General features: G+C 46.0%; 1 protein-coding gene across 5 annotated transcripts in view; it reads right to left on the bottom strand.

The window, feature by feature from the left end:
- The window catches only part of GGTA1 (glycoprotein alpha-galactosyltransferase 1 (inactive)), a 100,702-nt gene that overhangs the window by 15,435 nt on the left and 65,576 nt on the right, over positions 1-19,691 (bottom strand). For 4 of the 5 annotated variants that reach the window (XM_017503325.2, XM_017503326.2, XM_017503323.2 and 1 more), the window contains exons 2-4: positions 16,461-16,573; positions 4,749-4,837; positions 96-131 (exon numbers count right to left, since the gene is read on the bottom strand). In XM_017503325.2, coding sequence (XP_017358814.1) covers positions 96-131; positions 4,749-4,828 — 116 coding nt within the window. In that variant the 5' untranslated portion in view covers positions 4,829-4,837; positions 16,461-16,573. The remainder of the gene's footprint in view (positions 1-95; positions 132-4,748; positions 4,838-16,460; positions 16,574-19,691) is intronic. The other variant, XM_037729520.1, reaches the window with a different exon arrangement.

Below are 19,691 nucleotides of genomic sequence, written 5' to 3' on the forward strand. Positions count from 1 at the left end.
GGCTGGCTGCCGTGTGAAGAATGGACTGTAGAGGGTGCCAGAGTGACTGTGGGGTGGGAGACATCCACTAGAAATCTAGAATTCAGCGCACTTACTTTGAGTGATATATCCACAAGAAAGAGCCTTCTGGGCTACAAGCAAGAGAAATAAAAACATATCATGTTACTTTTAATTCTGAGAAAGGCTATTTTGTAAACATTATCACTGAGCCTGAGGCTGAGCTGAGAGCCTGGGTTTTAGCTGCTTCCAGGTTTCCTATCTTCCTTTGAGACATAACCAATGACATCAGGAGACTGGAAATTTCTACTTCAGGATCTCAAGGGGAAAGGGTTTTCTGGAAAATCTCAAATTGTCGGTGTTTGTGTGTGTGTATTATTGAGATGGGGTTTTATCATGTTGCCCAGGCTGGTCTCAAACTCAGGAGATCCACCCCAGTCAGCTTTTCAGCTTCCCAAAGTGCTGGGATTACAAATGTGAGCCGCCACGCCTGGCCTCAAATTCTCTTTTTTTGTTTTAAAAAGAGAAGACAGCTGTCTATTGCACAGATGGGTCCTCTCCTGCCACCTACTCAGGTGTCTGGTGATGACAAAGGCCCTAGAAGGTGGAAATGCCGTGGCCCAGACATCCTTCCCCCAGGATTTATCTTCCCCCAGAAAACAAAACATCAACTGTAGAGCCTAATGCCATGGCCAGCTCAGAGCCTTCTATAGGACAGCCCCAGAAAACATTTCTTTAACTAATGAAGGCAGTGAGACTCTTTTTTTTTTTTTTTTTTTTGAGACGGAGTTTCGCTCTTGTTGCCCAGGCTGGAGTGCAATGGCGCGATCTCGGCTCACCGCAACCTCCGCCTCCTGGGTTCAGGCAATTCTCCTGCCTCAGCCTCCTGAGTAGCTGGGATTACAGGCACGAGCCACCATGCCCAGCTGATTTTTTGTATTTTTAGTAGAGACGGGGTTTCACCATGTTGACCAGGATGGTCTCGATCTCTTGACCTCGTGATCCACCCACCTTGGCCTCCCAAAGTGCTGGGATTACAGGCGTGAGCCACCGCGCCCGGCTGCAGTGAGACTCTTAAAGCCCTTACAAGTCCTGCAGCCTGGCACTCAGGCCTCGGATTTACAGATTCAGGTTCACCAACTTTTCATATCTCTTCAACGACCCTTCTCCCTCAGAATCCTTCAACAACACAATGGTCACGGCAATATCCACATTGCAGTGGGTTTTAAATATGTATTCATCCTTCAGGCTCCACTCAAATGCCGCCTTTTCTGTGCCTTGCTTGATATGATCCTAGCACAGTGCCTAGTACATAGTGGGTAATAAATATTTATGAATGGATCCAAAGCAATGGATTCTCCTTCAAGCCAAACATAATTTTTGCCTCCCTGAGCTCTTTTTTTATTTTTTTGAGACGGAGCCTCACTCTGTTGCCCAGGCTGGCATTCAGTGGCACAATCTCAGCTCACTGCAACCTCTGCTTCCTGGGTTCAAGCAATTCTCCTGCCTCAGCCTCCGGAGTAGCTAGGGCTACAGGCTCACATCACCACACCTAATTTTTGTATTTTTAGTAGAGACAGGATTTCACCATGTTGGCGAGGCTGGTCTCAAACTCCTGACCTCAAGTGATCTGCCTGCCTCGGCCTCCCAAAGTGCTGAGATTCCATCTCAAAAAAAAAAAAAAAAAAAAAAAAAAATCGGAGGTAATGCATAGCAAAGGTCCTGGCACACGCAAGCATTCAATAACTAGTAGTTCCTATTGTGATTACTACCATCATGGTTATTTCATCATAATTTTGAAGGTTTCCTCTAATTTTAAAATTTGAAGGTTTTTCTTCATCTAGCCTCAAATCAAATGCTATCCTAGATGATATTCTTTCAATATGCTTTGATGACAATTCTATTTACTAATTGGTTGACATGTTTGAATGAGTTTTTAATCCTTTCCAGCTTAGTGCTGCCAACCTGTCTAAGGTTAGTGTCCTCAGCTCACCTCAAGCCATCATGTGGCAAATTCATAAAGTAGAAAAAAAAAAAAAAATCTCCCCTTGAAGTTTCTTGCAGATGTTCAAGTGATTCTGCATATCAGAGGATGTTGGGGCCAGAGTCCAGGTGCCAGATGATTGGCCTGAACAGCAGCCAGAACCTGCTCTGGCCACCGTGCAGGGAGAGTGTGTCCAGAACTGAAAGTAACCCTCTTTCTGAGAGGCGGCTGCAGACATGCAAGTTTGAGCCTTTGGCTCAGTTATGCACGTACAACTCTGGCTATGATTCCAAACACCAAAGTTATCTAATCAAGTGTTCAAGCTCAGAGCTTGAAGGTTATCCAAGCAGACATTCCGACTCCAGGCAGGAACCCCCAAAGGGCACTTGTTCTTCTGTTGGACTCTTCTAACTGCTAGAGCTCTTCTATTTGCCAAAATTCCCTATCTTGTTCTGCCCTCTGGAACAGATCATGATAAAGATGACTGTTATGGAGTGAATGTTGTATCTCCCCAAAATTCATATGTGGAGGCCCTAACCTTAGTGTGATGATATTTGGAGGCAGAGCTTGTGGGAGGTAATTAGGTTTAGATGAGGTCATGGGAATAGGACCCCCATGAAGGAATTAGTGTCCTTACAAGACGAGGAAGAGGCAGTAGCTTACTTGCACTCCATCTAGTGTGGGGGAGGTGGCCATCTGTCACACAGGAAGAGCGGTCACTGGGGATTTTGGACTTCCCATCCTCTAGAACTGAGAGACTTAAATTCCTGTTGCTTAAACCACCTTGTGGTATTTGGTTACAGTGGTCTAAATTAAAATGATGATGAGGAAGAAGAGCAGGAGGATGACAGCTAGCATTTCTTGAGTGTTTATTAAGCTCTAGGTATTGCTTTTAAGTGCTTTATACACAATAACTTATTTAATTCTCCCAACAACCCTATGAGGCAGGTAGTATTTATAATCCTTCCCTCAACTTTGTTTTTTTTTTTTTTGAGGCAATGTCCCACTCTGTCACCCAGGCTGGAGTGCAGTAGCAGGACTACAGCTTACTTCTCAACTTTGTTTTTTTTTTTTGAGGCAATGTCCCACTCTGTCACCCAGGCTGGAGTGCAGTAGCAGGACTATAGCTCACTTCAGCCTCAATCTCCCAGGCTCAAGTGATTCTCCCACCTCAGCCTCCTGAGTACTTGAGAATACAGGTGTCCCAGCACTTTGGGAGGCCAAGGAGGGTGGATCACCTGAGGTCAGGAGTTCAAAACTAGCCTGACCAACATGGTGAAACCCCGTCTCTACTAAAAATACAAAAATTAATTGGGTGTGGTGGTGCATACCTGTAATCCCAGCTACTCGGGAGGCTGAGGCAGGAGAATCGCTTGAACCCAGGAGGCGGAGGTTGCAGTGAGCCGAGATTGCACCATTGCACTCCAGCCTGGGCAACTGAGCGAAACTCCATCTCAAAAAAAATTAAATAAATAAAAATAAATAGATAAAATAAAGCTAGGGAAACTAAAGAACAGAGTGGCTAAGTAACTTGCCCAAGGAGCAGCCTAGCTCTCAAGTCGAAGTGGGAAACTTCCTTAGCCCTCAATTGCCTAAGGAAGCTCCAGGGTACCCACACCAAACTGAGTCATCTCTTCTTTGGACTCAATCCCCTCAGTTTTCTCAATTCAAAAGACCTAGTTTCCAGACCCTTTTAACTTGGTCACACTCTAGTTTGTCATGTTTTCATGTTTTTCTTAAAATGAGTTGTGCAGAATGAAACAAAGGAACATTCCAGAAGTGGTTACATCTGTGCAGCACCATAGGGACTAATGGCTCCAGCATTCTGGAGATTCCTTCTGCTACTGATGCACCTAAAGGCACGGTTCCATTTTTAGTAACCAAGTCAGTCCTCCTAGCTCATCAAATCTTAGAATGTAAATATCAAAAGAGATATTCGAATGCTAATCCAGGCTACCATCTTGAACTTGGGGGCCAATGAAACACTCTATGAAAATACTAATGGTACCAAAATAGCTCTGTACAACTCAGTTGTACAATAGACTTTTTGAACCTTAAGGCTGAGCTTTGCCAGTCTTTTGAGTCAAAGGCATCAGGCATTTCTGTGGCTGCTTGTGGAGACTTCTGTCAGAAGCCTCTCCAGCTGGAATCTCCAAGGCATTGTAGCTTCAAAAAGCACAGAGGTGGCTCATATATTTGGGGTGAATCCACAGATGAATTTGAAAACTTAGAAACGCTTAATTCATTTTGCTTTTCAAAGTTAAAAACACACACACACATTCAAAGGTTTTAGCCAGGCACAAATGAATCACCAGCAACTCAGTATGTATTTTGCAGCAAAAGTCAACAGCTTAAGTTGCTCCTTTAAACTCTGCAAATATTTTAGGATTTCAAAATTCAGGGTAGATTTCTCATGGAATTCCTGTCTGAAATTTCTTAAGGTAATTTCTGTATTTTTGATTATGTAAGTTATTTAAAATTACATTGGGTTTAATTTGATCTCATTTTCTCTGGATCTAGCCTACTATTACAAAAATTTTGATATTAGGAACAAGGCAAGAAAGAAGATAAGCAGTTAGCAAAAGTCACTTGAGAGAGCTAATGATCTTAAGGACAGTCCAGGGCTTAGGGATTTAGGAAGGGTAGAATTTCTTATTTATGGTTTTGGTTAATCCTAATTTCAATTCAACCTGGTGACTTGGATACTAGTGGGATAAAATCAAAGCAGTATTTTCACCCACATTATTTCATCATGTTTCATAATTACCTGTTGATATATTCCCAAAACACAACGATCACAGTTGAGACAACCAGCATTGACAGAATTACTTTTCCTTTGACATTCATTATTTTCTCCTAGGAAAAAAGGAGGGGGAAACAGATTAACTAAATGAACTTCAGAGAAGGATATGGTTTTTAAAAAATGCTTTTACCTAATTCTTTCTTTTTATTATTATTATACTTTAAGTTCTGGGATACATGTGCAGAATGTGCAGGTTTGTTACATAGGTATACACATGCCATGGTGGTGCACCCATCAACTTATCATCTACATTAGATATTTCTCCTAATGCTATCCCTCCCCTAGCCCTTCTGACAGGCCCCGGTGTGTGATGCTCCCTCCCTGTGTCCATGTGATCTCATTGTTCAACTTCCACTTATGGGTAGAATATGTGGTATTTGGCTTTCTGTTCCGGTGTTAGTTTGCTGAGAACGATGGTTTCTAGTTTCATCCACATCCCTGCAAAGGACATGAATTCATCCTTTTTTATGGCTGCATAGTATTCCATGGCATATATGTGCCACATTTTCTTTATCCAGTGTATCATTGATGAACATTTGGGTTGGTTCCAAGTCTTTGCTATTGTGAATAGTGCTGCAATAAACATATGTGTGCACGTTATTTGATAGTACAATGATTTATAATCCTTTGGTATATACCCAGTAATGGGATTGCTGGGTCAAATAGTATTTCTGGTTCTAGATCCTTGAGGAATCACCACACTGTCTTCCACAATGGTTGAAGTAATTTACACTCCCACCTAATTCTTTCTAAAAGGATACATTTAGGAAGAAATAACTAGAGCTGAGGAGTCTGTTCTACCTGAAATTGCATAGACCTGCAGTGGCAGATCAGGCCAATTTGATTAATAGAGGAGGCTGCCTGCATTGGGAAGGGTGCTAAGGCCACACTGGGGCTCAGAGGGAAGGTATCCCTACCTGCCATGGATGTAGGAGACAGTGGGAGTAGCCATACATGGTTCCCAGGGACTCCTGTAGCCTCCCAAGGCTGATCGCCCCACCTTTCGTCTCATGGTTGTGAGGAGCCATCCTATCCCCAAGCTCCATGCCCTTGGCATACTGATAAAACATTCTCTTGCTCAGAGGGGAAAATGACCCTGAGTTTATAAACTAGGCCTCACCCACTTCCCAGCTACCCCCAGCATAGCCCCATCACACTCACAGGCAAGCAAAAAATTGGTGCACAGCAGGTGCATAGACATTTCCTGATCACTGCATGAAATTGCTTAAAAAAGCAGGGGTGCTGTGTGAAGAACAACAGGCTGGGAGTACGTTAATGTGGGGTGATCAGGGAAGGCTCACTGTGGAGGTTAAAAGTAAAGCCAAGTCCCAAGGGATAAAGATGGATGGAAAAGGATGAAAAGCACCACAAGAAGGAAGAGACTATTTTGGGAGCAGCATCTGTAACAGGCTGATGGGAGAAAAAACTTGTACTTAAACAGACAGCATTAAAGAAGAAAAATACTCTCACCTCAGCATGGCTGGATCAAAGAAGGAGTGCTAGTTGGCAACAGGATGGTGGACAGGGCAAATAGACCATGAAAGGCATGGGCAGGAGGGGAGGGAGCCACAAGCACCTCAGAAGCCAGGGAATAACTGGATCCAATTTCATGCAGAGATGCCTGCCCGTATGCCGGGGTGTGGAGGGTAGATCAGAGCTGACAGCAGAGTGGAGAGTGAGGTGGCAGACGATTCTGATGGCCAAAACGAAAGGGTGACTGTATTGCATACGTGTTTTTTATCGGCTATACATTATGATGTTTTCACATCTTCAAAAACCTTTCTAGCTGGGGAGATAATGCCCCCTTCTAAGACTAGACAGTTTTTAGAGATAGCAAAGGCTCAGCAAGAAGCATGCCTTTGATAGACAAACGAACCAATCCTGAGCTGTAGATCTTCACCCGCCTTGCATACCCTAGGAGGCAATATGACTTGGCCTTAATCATCCCATCAGGGCCAGGTACCAGACAACTAGGGGCCACCCTGAGAGCTTAAAGCCCTCTGAAATTACTCAAACTAGTCCATCCTAAACTGTTCACCCCACCCTGTCTTTCCCATGGAAACCCCAATCAGGTCTCTGGCCTCAGTCTTCCCCTTGCTCCCTGTCTTCTGTCTCCTGACCACCCTTATGTCTTTCCCATGTGGTCCCGTGTAGTGTGCTGTGCCTCCCGTCTTTGGGACCCGTGAGCATAATAAACATTGTTTTTTCCTGAGCCTTTCCTGTGTCTCCTCCTCTTGTGATCACACTGGACTGACCATCACATAAAAGAATACAGAACAGTGGCGTGTGTTAAAAAGGAGGTAGAGAGCCTGGAGCGGTGGCTCACGCCTGTAATCCCAGCACTTTAGGAGGCCAAGGTGGGCGGATCACCTGAGGTTGGGAATTTGAGACCAGGCCAACCAATATGGAGAAACCCCATCACTACTAAAAATACAAAATTAGCCAGGCGTGGTGGCACATGCCTGTAATCCCAGCTACTTGAGAGGCTGAGGCAGGAGAATCACTTGAACCCAGAAGGCGGAGGTTGTGGTGAGCCGAGATGGCACCATTGCACTCCAGCCTGGGCAAAAAGAGTGAAAAAAAAAAAAAAAAAGGAGGTAGAGAGATGGAAAGTGGTAGATTAATCAAAATATACTTTGGCGGCCAGGCGCAGTGGCTCATGCCTGTAATCCTAGCACTTTAGGAGGCCAAGGCTGGGGGATCACATGAGGTCAGGAGTTCAAGACCAGCCTGGCCAACATGGTAAAACTCTGTCTCTACAAAAAATACAAAAATTAGTCAGGCGTGGTGGCAGGTGCCTGTAATCCCAGCTACTCAGGAGGCTGAGGCACGAGAATCGTTTGAACCCAGGAGACGGAGGTTGCAGTAAGCTGAGATCACACCATTGCACTCCAGCCTGGTGGACAAGAGCAAGACTGAGTCTATACACACACACACACACACACACACGTACCTTGGCAAGAGGATTGATAGGATTTGGCTGGTTATATAGGTGTCAGAGACAAGGGAGAGGAAAGAAGCAAGGCTTCTGACTAAGCAGCCAGGTGGACAATTGTAGCATTTTCTGAGATGGGTTGGATGGAAGAGGAAATGGTCTGAGGGATAAGAATCATGAGTTCTCACTAGGACATGTTAATTTTGAGGTGTCTACATACCCCTAAATAGAGATGATAGGCAAATGGACATTCAAGTCTGAAGTTCAACAGAGATGTGGGCTAGACATGCAATCAGAAGAGTTGTCCACATATGGAAGGTAGTTAATGTGAAGGAAATGAATGAGGCTGAAGCTGCCTTTGCAAAATTATAGCTAAACAAATTATGACAGTGAAAGGCATCAGACCTAACCAATTCCATCTTGCTTCTAACTTTTAAACTGTCATCCCATTCCTGGGCGTAGGCTCAACTAGCCTTGGGAAGGAATTTAGTTTATAGTTTAAATCATAGCCCTTCCCAAAAGCTAAACTGTTCTTGTAAAACGAATGAAAGGCCACCAGCCACCAAGTTAGAATGAGAGAGGCTGGAATTCTAAATATTACCAGACATTATTCCAGAGGTTATGAGATTTTCGGGGAGACTGATTTGAGTTATAATAAAACTTTGGTCTCTTGCACAGCCTGTTGTGTGAATTACTGTTTATCTTTTGCACTTCCCACGTCTTGATAAATCAGCTCTGTCTAGGCAGCAGGCAAGGTGAACCCCTTGGGCAGTTACAAGGTTACCTTGTGAGAGAATGTAGAGAGAGGAAAAGGAAAGAAGCTGGCCTTGGTCTGAAGCCTGAAAATGTCAACGTTTTGAAGTAGGATAGAGAAGGAGAAGCCCAGGAAGGAGGAAGAAAACCAAGACAGTGGACCTCTGGAAGCTAAGAGGAGACAGTGGCCAGCCACACACCAAATGTCATTGCTTTGTGAAGCCACATCCCACCCCCACCCAACCACCAGCTGAGATCCCCTTCTCTCCTTGGGCTCACCCTGTCTCTATTCACCTTGCTATACATGTTGTTTTTGGAAGTAGCTCTGCCTCCAGTATCAGTCTGTGAGCTTCCTGAGGGCAGGAGTTGGGTTTTATTCAACCCTGAATCCCCAGTGCCTCATGGAGAGCAGACGAGGCACTCCTTTAATGTTTGCTAAGTGAATTAAATCTAATAAGAAAGATACTTAAACTTGTCCCCTCTGGACACAGGTCATTTTCCAATTCTTTGCAAAGAGATTTCTTAGATGATTCTAGTCTCAGATCTCATATCTTACAAACGCTTTATTATTAAATCCAGTTTAAAAAAAGAAAGAATGGGATCTTCAGAAAGTGAGCTCTGTTTGGAAACAAAAAAGCCAGGGCTAAATTCAATGTCATAACCCAACCTCCAGCTTTCCATACAACTATAATGGGCAGTATTCCAGAGACCCTGAGATGACGACGGGCTTGCTGGGTAAACCTCAGTCTCAGGCCTCTTCCCTCTAGGTGCCATGTGATCCAGCACATACAGCCCCAGGCCTGTGGCAAGGTCAGAAAAAGCAGATGGCTGTAGGCAACTCATCCCCATTGCTGAAAAAAGCCATTAGAGTCTGCATCCAAAGCACCAGCATTGAGTGCTGGAATAATCTTGATTTTTGGGTGCAAAAACCTAAGGCTGTGGCCACCTCTCTGTTCTAATGTCCTCACTTCCAGAGAAGTGTGGATGGTGGTAGCCACAAACTTTGGAATGATGTAGGGTTGTGAGTCTCAACTTTGACAAATGAAGCTGGGTAACCCTGAGCAGTGGCCCACATCCACAACTCCAGAAAGCTCTGGAAATCAAACATCTTTTTGTAATTCAATTGGCATCAAGGCCCTAACTGACATGAGGCCATTTATAATCTTTATCCCACTGGGTGAGACTGTTTAAACATTTCTTTGCATAAATATTGATGCATTTTTATTATGCAGTGCTGCTACACCGGGCATGTTATATAATCTGTGATACATAATCTGTGTCCAAAACATTCTGAATTCCAACACATCTGGCCCCAGGGTTTCAGATAAGAGATTGTGGATGTCTGCTGGATCGCATTAAATTAATAGTGATGATTACAAGAGATAATGTCCATAAAATACTTAGCACTGTGCCTGGCAGAGTGTAAATGCTCAAAAAAAAAAAAAAGCCCACTAGTTCTTATTACTGATATACTGATATTCATAAAATAGGCTGTCAGGAGGATCCAGTAAGATAACACTGCCTGGTACTTAGAAAGTGCTCAAAACAGATCTGAAGGAAAGAAAGGAGGGATTTGGAATAAGAACATGTTATACAATGCAGTGAAAATACATGCAAATGAGGGACTCTAAAGGTTTACCCATCTGTTCTGTGTTGCAGCCTGATTAAGGACGCCTCAGAAGTGGGATGTAGGCACTGCTACAACCCCCTGTGTGTGCCCTGGAGGCAACAGAGAAGGTGGCTTTGTGTCCCAAGCCTTGCCAACACCACCTGCTGAGGATCAAACGCAAATTGTCTCCCAATTGTGAGAAGCCTTAAGTAGATAAGTGTGAAAATTCTCACGGTTGAAAATATTGGCACTTACATCAGGGATAGCCCAAATCAGACATACCTTCAAATCTCCTCTCCAAATACACAGGTGTTTGTGATTTTTTTAATTCCAAAAATTAGCATCAGAAGCAACTCTCCAAGCCCATTTCTTTTTGGATCTCATACATGGCTTGAATCTGCCTGCTTTTTTGCTGTGGCCAATCGTCACTCTTGTTTAAGATTTACAATGGGATGGCCAGGTGCCTTGACTCACACCTGTAAACACAGCACTTTGGAAGGCAGGGGCAAGCGGATCACTTGAGGTAGGGAGTTCGAGACCAGCCTGGCCAACATGGCGAAACCCCATCAATACTGAAAATACAAAAATTAGCTGGGCCTTGTAATCCTAGCTACTTGAGAGGATGAAGCAGGAGAATCATTTAAACCTGGGAGGCGGAGGTTGCAGTGAGCCGAGATTGCACCATTGTACTCCAGCCTGGGTGACAGAGTGAGACTCTGCCTCAAAAAAAAAAAAAAAAAAAACACTTATAACTGGAAGCTGTCCGAATAGCCAATTTTGCATCCTTCAGAAAAGCACTACAAATGGGCGGTAACATGCTTCCTGGAATCTGGAATCCAAGCCTCCAGGGAGGAAGGTTGGCAGGGTGGCCAATGGGTCTTTTAAAAACATTTTTATTTTTCTCTCTGGACAAAAAATGAGGCGTTTGGCAGCCAGTGTGGTATAAAAGTCCTTCCCTTATGTGTTTGTCTCTCTGAATTTTCTGAGCTCTGTAATTCTGAAGATTGGTGGTTGACTGTCCTACCCACCAGTAAGAAACATGGGTTTGGGTCAGGCACGGTAGCTCATGCTTGTAATCCCAGCACTTTGGGAGGCCAAGGTGGGTGGACTGCTTGAGCCCAGGAGTTCAAGAGCAGCTTGGGCAACATGGGGAAACTTCCTCTCTACAAAAAGTAACCGGGCGTGATGGTGCACATGTGTGGTCCCAGCTACTCAGGAAGATGAGGTAGGAGGAACACCAGAGCCTGGGAAGGTCCAGGCTACAGTGAGCCATGATTGAGGCACTGTACTCCAGTCTGGGTGACAGAGTGAGATCCTGCATCAACCAAAAAAAAAAAAAAGGAAAGGAAAGAAATGTGGGTTTGTTTTTAAATTCTCCTTTCAAGGGCTGGGGCACAGAATTAGGATCTGCCAAGTATTAACACCCTGTCTTAAGTGGGAGAGTGGAACCATGATGTCCCCTGGGTCCCACGCCTTAGAGGACTGGGTGAACTTGGACAGCCCCAACTGCACAGCCTGCAGTGGTCCAGAGCCCTCCTGCCATCTCTCAGACCTTCTGCCCTAATACTTGTGTACTTTCTCTCTGAACCCATCCTATGGCCCCAGGCCATTTGTAGAACTCAGTTAACCAGAACTCAGCACCTGCACTGCTTCCCAAATGCAGCCACTCTCACCCCCATTCCTGGAACGTGTGCAGATTATGCTAAGAATGTAGAGGCATTTTGCAAGGCAGGGTCACTTTGTATAGCCTGTCATTTCTCCACCTTCCTCACTCCACCCTCACCCTCCTCCTTTTCTGCTTCTGTTTCCCTGGAGTGTCAGACAGACTTTTCCATATGGCCCATAAATGAATTCTTCCCTACCACCCACCTCCAGTCCTTCTCACACAGAACAACACACACACACACCCTCAGAGAATCTCACAGTTCCTCCCCAATTGGGCGAAGTCAAGGTGTTCCTTCCAAACAGAATACCACTCTGAAAGGAGTTCTAGCAGACCCTGTTTTCTCCATCTCATGCCAGGGGAAAAGGTAAACCTCTCAGCTGAATGGCCGTGCACTCAGAGGCCATGGAAAAGCCATTATCTCGGAGAGCAGGAATCCAGCAGGGTGAAAGTGGTGGCAGGGGAAACCAAGCCTTCCCCGCAGGCTCCACCTCTTTGTAGGCTAAAGAATTCTCCTCTGAGCCTGAGATTCCTACACCAGGCCCTTAGAACCCACCCCTCCTCCCTCTTGAGCCTTAATCAGTTTCAGGCTATTGTGATGGGTCCAGACTGGCATGGGCCCTGGCTTCCAGTAGGTGCATCCCAAGTGTCAGAGCCGTTTGAACCACAGCAATGCCATCTTGAATGGGAGCTGGGTAAAATAAGGCTGAGACCCACTGGGCTGCATTCCCAGACGGTTAAGGCATTCTAAGTCACAGGATAAGTCAGGCAATCACCACAAGATACAGGACATAAAGACCTTGCTGATAAAACAGGTTGCAGTAAAGAAGCCAGTTAAAACCCACCAAAACCAAGATGGCGATGAGACTGACCTCTGATTGTCCTCACTGCTACACTCCCACCAGCACCATGTCAGTTTACAAATGCCACAGCAACATCAGGAAGTTACCCTATGTGGTCTCAAAAGGGGAGCCATGAATAATCCACCCCTTGTTTAGCATATAATCAAGAAATAACCATAACAATGGGCAACCAGCAGCCCTCAGGGCTGCTCTGCCTATGGAGTAGCCTTTCTCTTATTCCTCTACTTTCCTCATAAATTTGCTTTCACTTTACAGATTTGCCCTCAATTCTCTCGAGTAAGATCCAAGAACCCTCTCTTGGGGTCTGAATCCAGACCCCTTTCCTGTAACACAAGTGTTTGGGGTGAACAAATGAGCAAGGAGAGCTCTGAGGCGCTCCTTCTGCTCTGCCACGAATTCATCAACAAACATGGAACTAGGCTACTGTGCACCAGATGGTTTCTGGGGAGATGCTTTAGTGAACAAGATTATCATAGAGCTTCTGTTCCAATGGGAGTCAAGAGACTCAACAGGATATATAATGTCAGGTAGTGACAGTGTTGCCAAGAGAAGGAAAACAGGTGAGGGGATGGGGAAGGGTGCAGTAATTAACTGGGTGTTAATGACCTTGGACAAGACTCTAGTCTTTAGTCCTCCATATCCTTGATTATAAAGGAGAGTGTTCAGCTCCAGCATTCCAGGTAAAAATTAGGTGAAGTACAAAGACTCTTAAATCAGCAGAGTCCTAGATGTACACCTTGAGCAAGCTACTTCAACTCTCTGAGCCTCTATTTCCACATACAAAGTGGAGATTCTAACACCCTCCTCAAAGGGTTCTTGTAAGCACACTGTGCCCACGGGCTGTTAATGCCCATGGTCTGTTAATGCTCCACACACAGTACCTATATTAATGACAATGCTTTTTAATGGGAGAGATTCAGGAATGCATAGCTCAGGGCTTGGTGTGAAAGCAAGGCTGTGAGTTCATCTGAGAGAGGAATCTTGATGGGCAGCACCTCTCAGAACTGTCAGGGGCAAGTCCACACTCCATGTGCTGTGATAAAGACAGCTCCACACCCCACTCTACCCCGGAAACACAGCTCTGACCAGACCGGCTGCTCCAACATTCGCATCCCACCCTGCCCCGGCCTTGCCCTGGCCCTGCCCCACCCCTGCCCCCAGCCTTGTCACAGTCCTGTGGGTCAGCCCCACTGCCAACAAAGGGCCAGCTTTCTAAACTGGGGTCACAAATTTTTCTGGCTTTAGTCTCCTCATCCCTGAAACAAGTCCTTTGGAGCTAAGATTCTCCAGTAGGCTTCTCTGATGGACCCAGAATGTGGATGAGAAATCAGCCTCAAGGCTGGAAACCTTGTGGTTTCAAGAGGGCATTTCTTTTAGCCACATAAAGCTCACCCTGCTGCAGTGACCTACGCAGGCTCCTTAGTGTGACGATCAAATGATAGGATTCATCAACTATCACTTCTCAGTCTTTGGCTTGGATCATGCAGAGGAACCACCAACCAATGTGCATTGAGTGCAGAGGCTGACTTACCAGGAGCTGATGAGGCTCAGGTGTCAGGGTACTCACGTGCACAGACCCCCTTGCAAGACAGGGCCTGATTTCCCATTAGGGTGGGCATGAGAAAACTCAAACCTTCTCAGGGATAAAGTGTGCTGCCTACCTGTGGGAGTGAGTCTCTAGCCTCAGTGCCTGTCCAGGGCTGCAGGCTGAGCTGCGGGGCTGACCCATTAGTCAGCTGGGGGGCTACACACCCAGTAGGTCCCAGGAACAACCTGTCCCAGGTGAAGGTTGTTGAGCACCTGGGCCCCTTTTCCTTCGGCCCCAAGGAGAAGGAGATGAACTACACACTGCTCTCCCAGCTCCCTGGTCAGGGGTCACTAGGATCCAGGTCTCACAGACACCTCATGTTCCATCCGAGACCCAGGTCCAGCTCCCTCACTGTGCCTAGCAAGGATCCAGGGCTGAGTTTTCTCATGATCTGGCTGAAGCCACCTGAGAAACTGTCAAAAAACTTACAGATGTGGCATCGCCAGTAATAAGTGGGGAAGCTAAAAGATACTCCCCTAAACTCTCAGGTGTAAAAAGGACCCATTGATTAACCATGCCACAGGAAAAACTGATTATCTTTCTTTTGTGTTTTAATTGGAAATGATACTAGAAAACCGTTGTCAGATAACATGGCAATCAAACAGCATGTAGCCAAAACATGACAGGGGCATCTGGCAGTTAAGTAATGCTAATCATTTTTGTATTATTTTTACATCATCTTATTATGTCGTCATTTTCTGGATTTTGTTATATTTGGAGTGTTTGTCAGTCTTTGTTATTTGTTGTGGTGTCTCTTCTCATATTCCAGATATTTATTTATTTACTTCCATTTATAACATTGTATTTGCAACTTTGCATTCTTTTTCTTAAAGAGGGCTCCCCAGATGGAATCAGCTTCAAGCCCTGCAATGCCTGGATTTTCCACAGTCAAGCCAGGCCAGGCCAGGCCCCGGGCTAAACCCCTTTTCAGAAGTCTCTTAGTTAAGCCTCATGACAACCCTGTGAAGTTACTCTATTGTTATCCCCATTTTACAGATATAAAAACAGAGGCTCAGAGGCTGGGCGCGGTGGCTCATGCCTGTAATCCCAGCACTTTGAAAGGCCGAGGCGGGCAGATCACGAGGTCAGGAGATTGAGACCATTCCAGCCAACATGGTGAAACCCCATCTCTACTAAAAATACAAAAAAGTTAGCTAGGTGTGGTGGCATGTGCCTGTAATCCCAGCTACTTGGGAGGCTGAGGCAGGAGAATCACTTGAAGCAGGGAGTCGGAGGTTGCAGTAAGCCAAGAATGTGCCACTGCACTCCAGCCTGATGACAGAGGGAGACTCCGTCTCAAAAAAAAACAAAACAAAAAAACCCCAGAGGCTCAGAAAGGTGAAGTAACTTGCCCAGTGTCACACAGCATAAAATGGTGGATTTAGGCTTCAAATCCAGGGAGGTTGCAGTGAGCCAAGATCACACCACTGCACTCCAGCCTGGGCAACAAAAGCGAGACTCCATCTCAAATAAATAAATAAATAAATAAATAATAAAATGCAGAACCCCCTGCCTCCCAGCCCCAGCCCTTAGCATAGGGATGGTGCTGGGCCTAAGGAGGGAGAATGCCGCCTTATCCTAAAACCTCAGTGAGCTGCTGGGTCTTACAAGGCAAGGCTCCCATGATGCAATTCACAAGGAAGCGGGGGAAGTGCATGGAAGTTTGTCTCCAGTTATGTTTTTCATTATAAGGGTCAGAGTAAACAGACACAGGAAAATAAGAGACAGGTCTGAGACTAAATACACAACCCACTATCGCTCCAGCCATCTCAAACGGAACAACCTGTTCTGTGAAGTATATCTCATAGTGCTTTCTCTCAAATCCCCTTTGGGAAATCTAAAGGCTGGATCCGGCCAGCTTTTCCACCCTGCTGGTCTGGAAATCACTGTGCAAGGATTTTTCCCAGAGAACCAAAGTAAGATAAATGAAAGGTGCTACACAATCCTGAGCGGGCTCTGCCTCCATCCATAACTTCACCCCTGGGCCCCAAGACTCACCCCCTGCCCCTGTATTAACACCCTAAATCCTGCAGGAAAAACTCCAAGCGGCTGGCGGCTGCAACCCTGTGAGGTCCTGGCAGGCAGAGCAAGATAAAGCTGAACTTACAGTGTAAGTCCCTGAGCCAGCATCCTGCTTCCAGATCCACTGCTGGAGAGAAGGACTTTGTCCTCTTCCAAAACTACTGAAGGGACCAGAGAGTGTTTAGGGGGATCCACCCATGACCCCAGCATGGCAGAAGCAAATCATTTCACCATCTCACATACCTCATCGTCTGCTGCTTTCACGCCAGAGTAAAAGGCAAAACAGCAAAGTTCTTTTGAGCTCGCTTCTGCAGGAGAAGGCAGGACTCAGGAAGGGAAGGTGCTGGTTTCAACTCCTGTCAAAAGAATAAACAGCTGCTTCAGGAGTTGGGGAGTAGACAGTGCCCTCAGCGGCCCAGGGCTTTGTTCCTTGCAGGCCTTGGGAAATGGGCTGTTTATCAGGCCTGTTGACCCCGAGCTGCGTGCCAAGGCAGAAATGTTCCTCTCTGGATCTATGAGCAGCCCGGCCTCTCTGCCAAGCAAAACCATGGTCCAAACTGGGCCTACTATGGGAGGAGGAAAGGCCACCACCCACCCTTGAGAGGGACACCCGGGGGGCTCACATCACACTGCTGGATAAAAATGGGAACCATTCCGGACCCAAACAACCTCAAGTGACTGCTCCTAGACCAGCCAGTGGGGAAGTTACACACACACACACACACACACACACACCCAGAGGGAAATGGATAAAAGGCTATCTTGAGAGTCCTCAAGACTCATGGAAATTCTATCTAAACGTTTCTCAAAGTTAAGTCCTTCCTCTACATCCTCTAGGCTTCAGAAGTCGCTGTTTGATTTGAACATTGCATTTTTATAGAATGTTACAGGATGTCCCACATCGCAAACCACACTACAAGAATTTTAAAAGGTCACCGAGGCTCAACTCTGCACTTTAGTTGAATAATGCTTAACCCTTCCCACACCCACCTCCTGCTTCCAAAACAGAATCTTCCAGCTGGAAGGGACCTATGGGCAGTGGATTTTCAAATGTCGAAACAGCTAAAACTTTTTCAAAAAGTAAATAAGTCATTCTCAGAACCCCCACGACCTGAAACGGAACACACAGAGCCCTTTGGCTGAAGCAGGGAAATGACGCTCAAATCTCCTTCCTCATCCTCTCACATGGCTGAGACACCTCTGGGGAGTACAGTCTGGAAACCCCAGACTAAAGACAGGGGACCAAAGCCAAAGCCAGACAGGAAGGAGTCAAGGACTGCCCTCCACCCCCCGCAGCACTCAGCAGCATCTAATCCAGCCTCTTCCTCCCATTCCCCAGAAGGAAATTTCACAGCTTCTGCCTCTTGGGCATGGGTTAGTTGGCCACAACCTTTAGGGTCCAGAAGTTCTTCCTAACACCTTGCTTAAATCCTTCCTGGGTATCTATTTAAGCCAAACAGGTGCACACCCTCCAATCCTGTTGTTCTGCTCCCAACTCCACACCCAAAAGAATGTGTGTGGATGTTCACCAAGGCACATGCATTAGAATATTCATAGCACACCCCAAACTGGATGCTCCCCAAGGCCTATCATTAGAACAGATAAGTTGTCACCTTGTCCCACAATGGAATTCTACCTAGAGCAATGAGAATGAGTGAGTTACAGCTACTTGTGTTAACAAGGAAAATCTCACACACACAGCGTCAAGTGAAAAAAACCCGGCTTAAAGGTACCCACTGGATGATTCCATTTATTTGAAGTTCAAAAATGGGCAAAACTGGCAGAGCGTGGTGGCTCATGCCTGTAATCCCAGCACTTTGGGAGGCCGAGGCAGGTGGATCACTTGAGGTCAGCAGTTCAAGAAAAGCCTGACAAATATGGTGAAAGCCCACCTCTACTAAAAATACAAAAATTAGCTGGTGTGGTGGCACATGCCTGTACTCCCAGCTACTCAGGAGGCTGAGACAGGAGAATTGCCTGAACGCAGGAGGCGGAGTTGTAGTGAGCCGATATTGCACCACTGCACTTCAGCCTGGGAGACAGAGTGAGACTCCATCTCAAAACAAACAACAACAACAAAAAATAGGCCAAATTAACTTGTGGTAGTAGAACTCAGGATGGTGACTCCTTAGAGGTGGTACTGACTGGGAAGGGCCCAGGGAAGTTCCAGGGATGCAGGGCTGGTCATGTGCTGTTTCAGGCAGTGGTGACACACATGTATCCACTTTGTGAAAATGCATCACAAATGTGCCCGTTTTGTATGAACATTAAGAATAAAAAGTAACAGAAATCTTCCTGCTGAAGCTGTGCTCTCTAGGGCTCTGTCTTTCCCTGTTAGGGCCACTGGCTCATGGATGGGCCCTGCCTTTTCTTTCACTTGGGTTCTCCTCCCCAATCCCAAGCACCACAAACACCTCAGGAGGGGCTCAGGGACAATCTGTTGTGTTAAAACCACCTAGGAGGCTGGGCACGGTGGCTCATGCCTGTAATCCCAGCACTTTGGGAGGCTGAGGTGGGAGGATCACTTGAGCCCAGGAGATGGAGACCAGCCTAGGCAATACAGTGACACCTCATCTCCACAAAAAATTTAAAACTTAGCTGGGCATAGTGGCATGTGCCTGTAGTCCCAGCTACTCAAGAGACTGAGGTGAGAGGATCGCTTGAGCCCAGGAGGCAGAGTTTGCAGGGAGCCAACATCGCACCACCGCACTCCAGCCTGGGAGACAGAATGAAACCCTGTCTCAAAACAAAAATTTTTTTTAATCAGCTGGACACAGTAGCTCATGCCTGTCATTCCAGCACTTTGAGAGGCTGAGGCAGGTGATCACTTGAAGTCAGGAGTTTGAGATCAGCCTGACCAACATGGCGAAACCCTGTCTTTACTAAAAATACAAAAATTAGCTAGGCATGGTGGCGCATGGCTATAATCCCAGCTACTCAGGAGGCTGAGGCAGGAGAGTCGCTTGAACCTGGCAGGCAAAGGTTGTAGTGAGCCAAGATGGTGCCATTATATTCCAGCCTGGAAAACAGAGTGAGACGTGATCGCAAAAAAAAAAAAAAAAAAAAAAAATTAGCCAGGTGTGGGAGTGGGCGCCTGTAATTCCAGCTACTCAGGAGGATTGCTTGAACCTGGAAAGTGGAGGATGCAGTGATCCGAGACTATGCCACTGCACTCCAGTCTCGGCAGTAGAGCAAAACTCCATCTCAAAATAATAAATTTTAAAAAAATACAAAAAATAGCTGGATGTGGTGGCATGTGCCTATAGCCCTAGTTATTTGGGAGGCTGAGGAAGGAGAATCACTTGAACCCAGAGGGCGGAAGTTGCAGTGAGCCTCCAGCCCAGGCAACAGAGACTCCATCTCAAAAAAATGAAAATAAAAATAATTTTAAAAGCCATCCATAGACTTATGGTCAGTGAGGAAGGGAAGGAAAACTGATTTTGAAACCTACAGAGCTAGGATGAGATAAACTGG

Source organism: Cebus imitator, unplaced genomic scaffold, assembly GCF_001604975.1.
Source record: "Cebus imitator isolate Cc_AM_T3 unplaced genomic scaffold, Cebus_imitator-1.0 Scaffold309, whole genome shotgun sequence".
In the NCBI taxonomy this organism is placed as follows: domain Eukaryota; kingdom Metazoa; phylum Chordata; class Mammalia; order Primates; family Cebidae; genus Cebus; species Cebus imitator.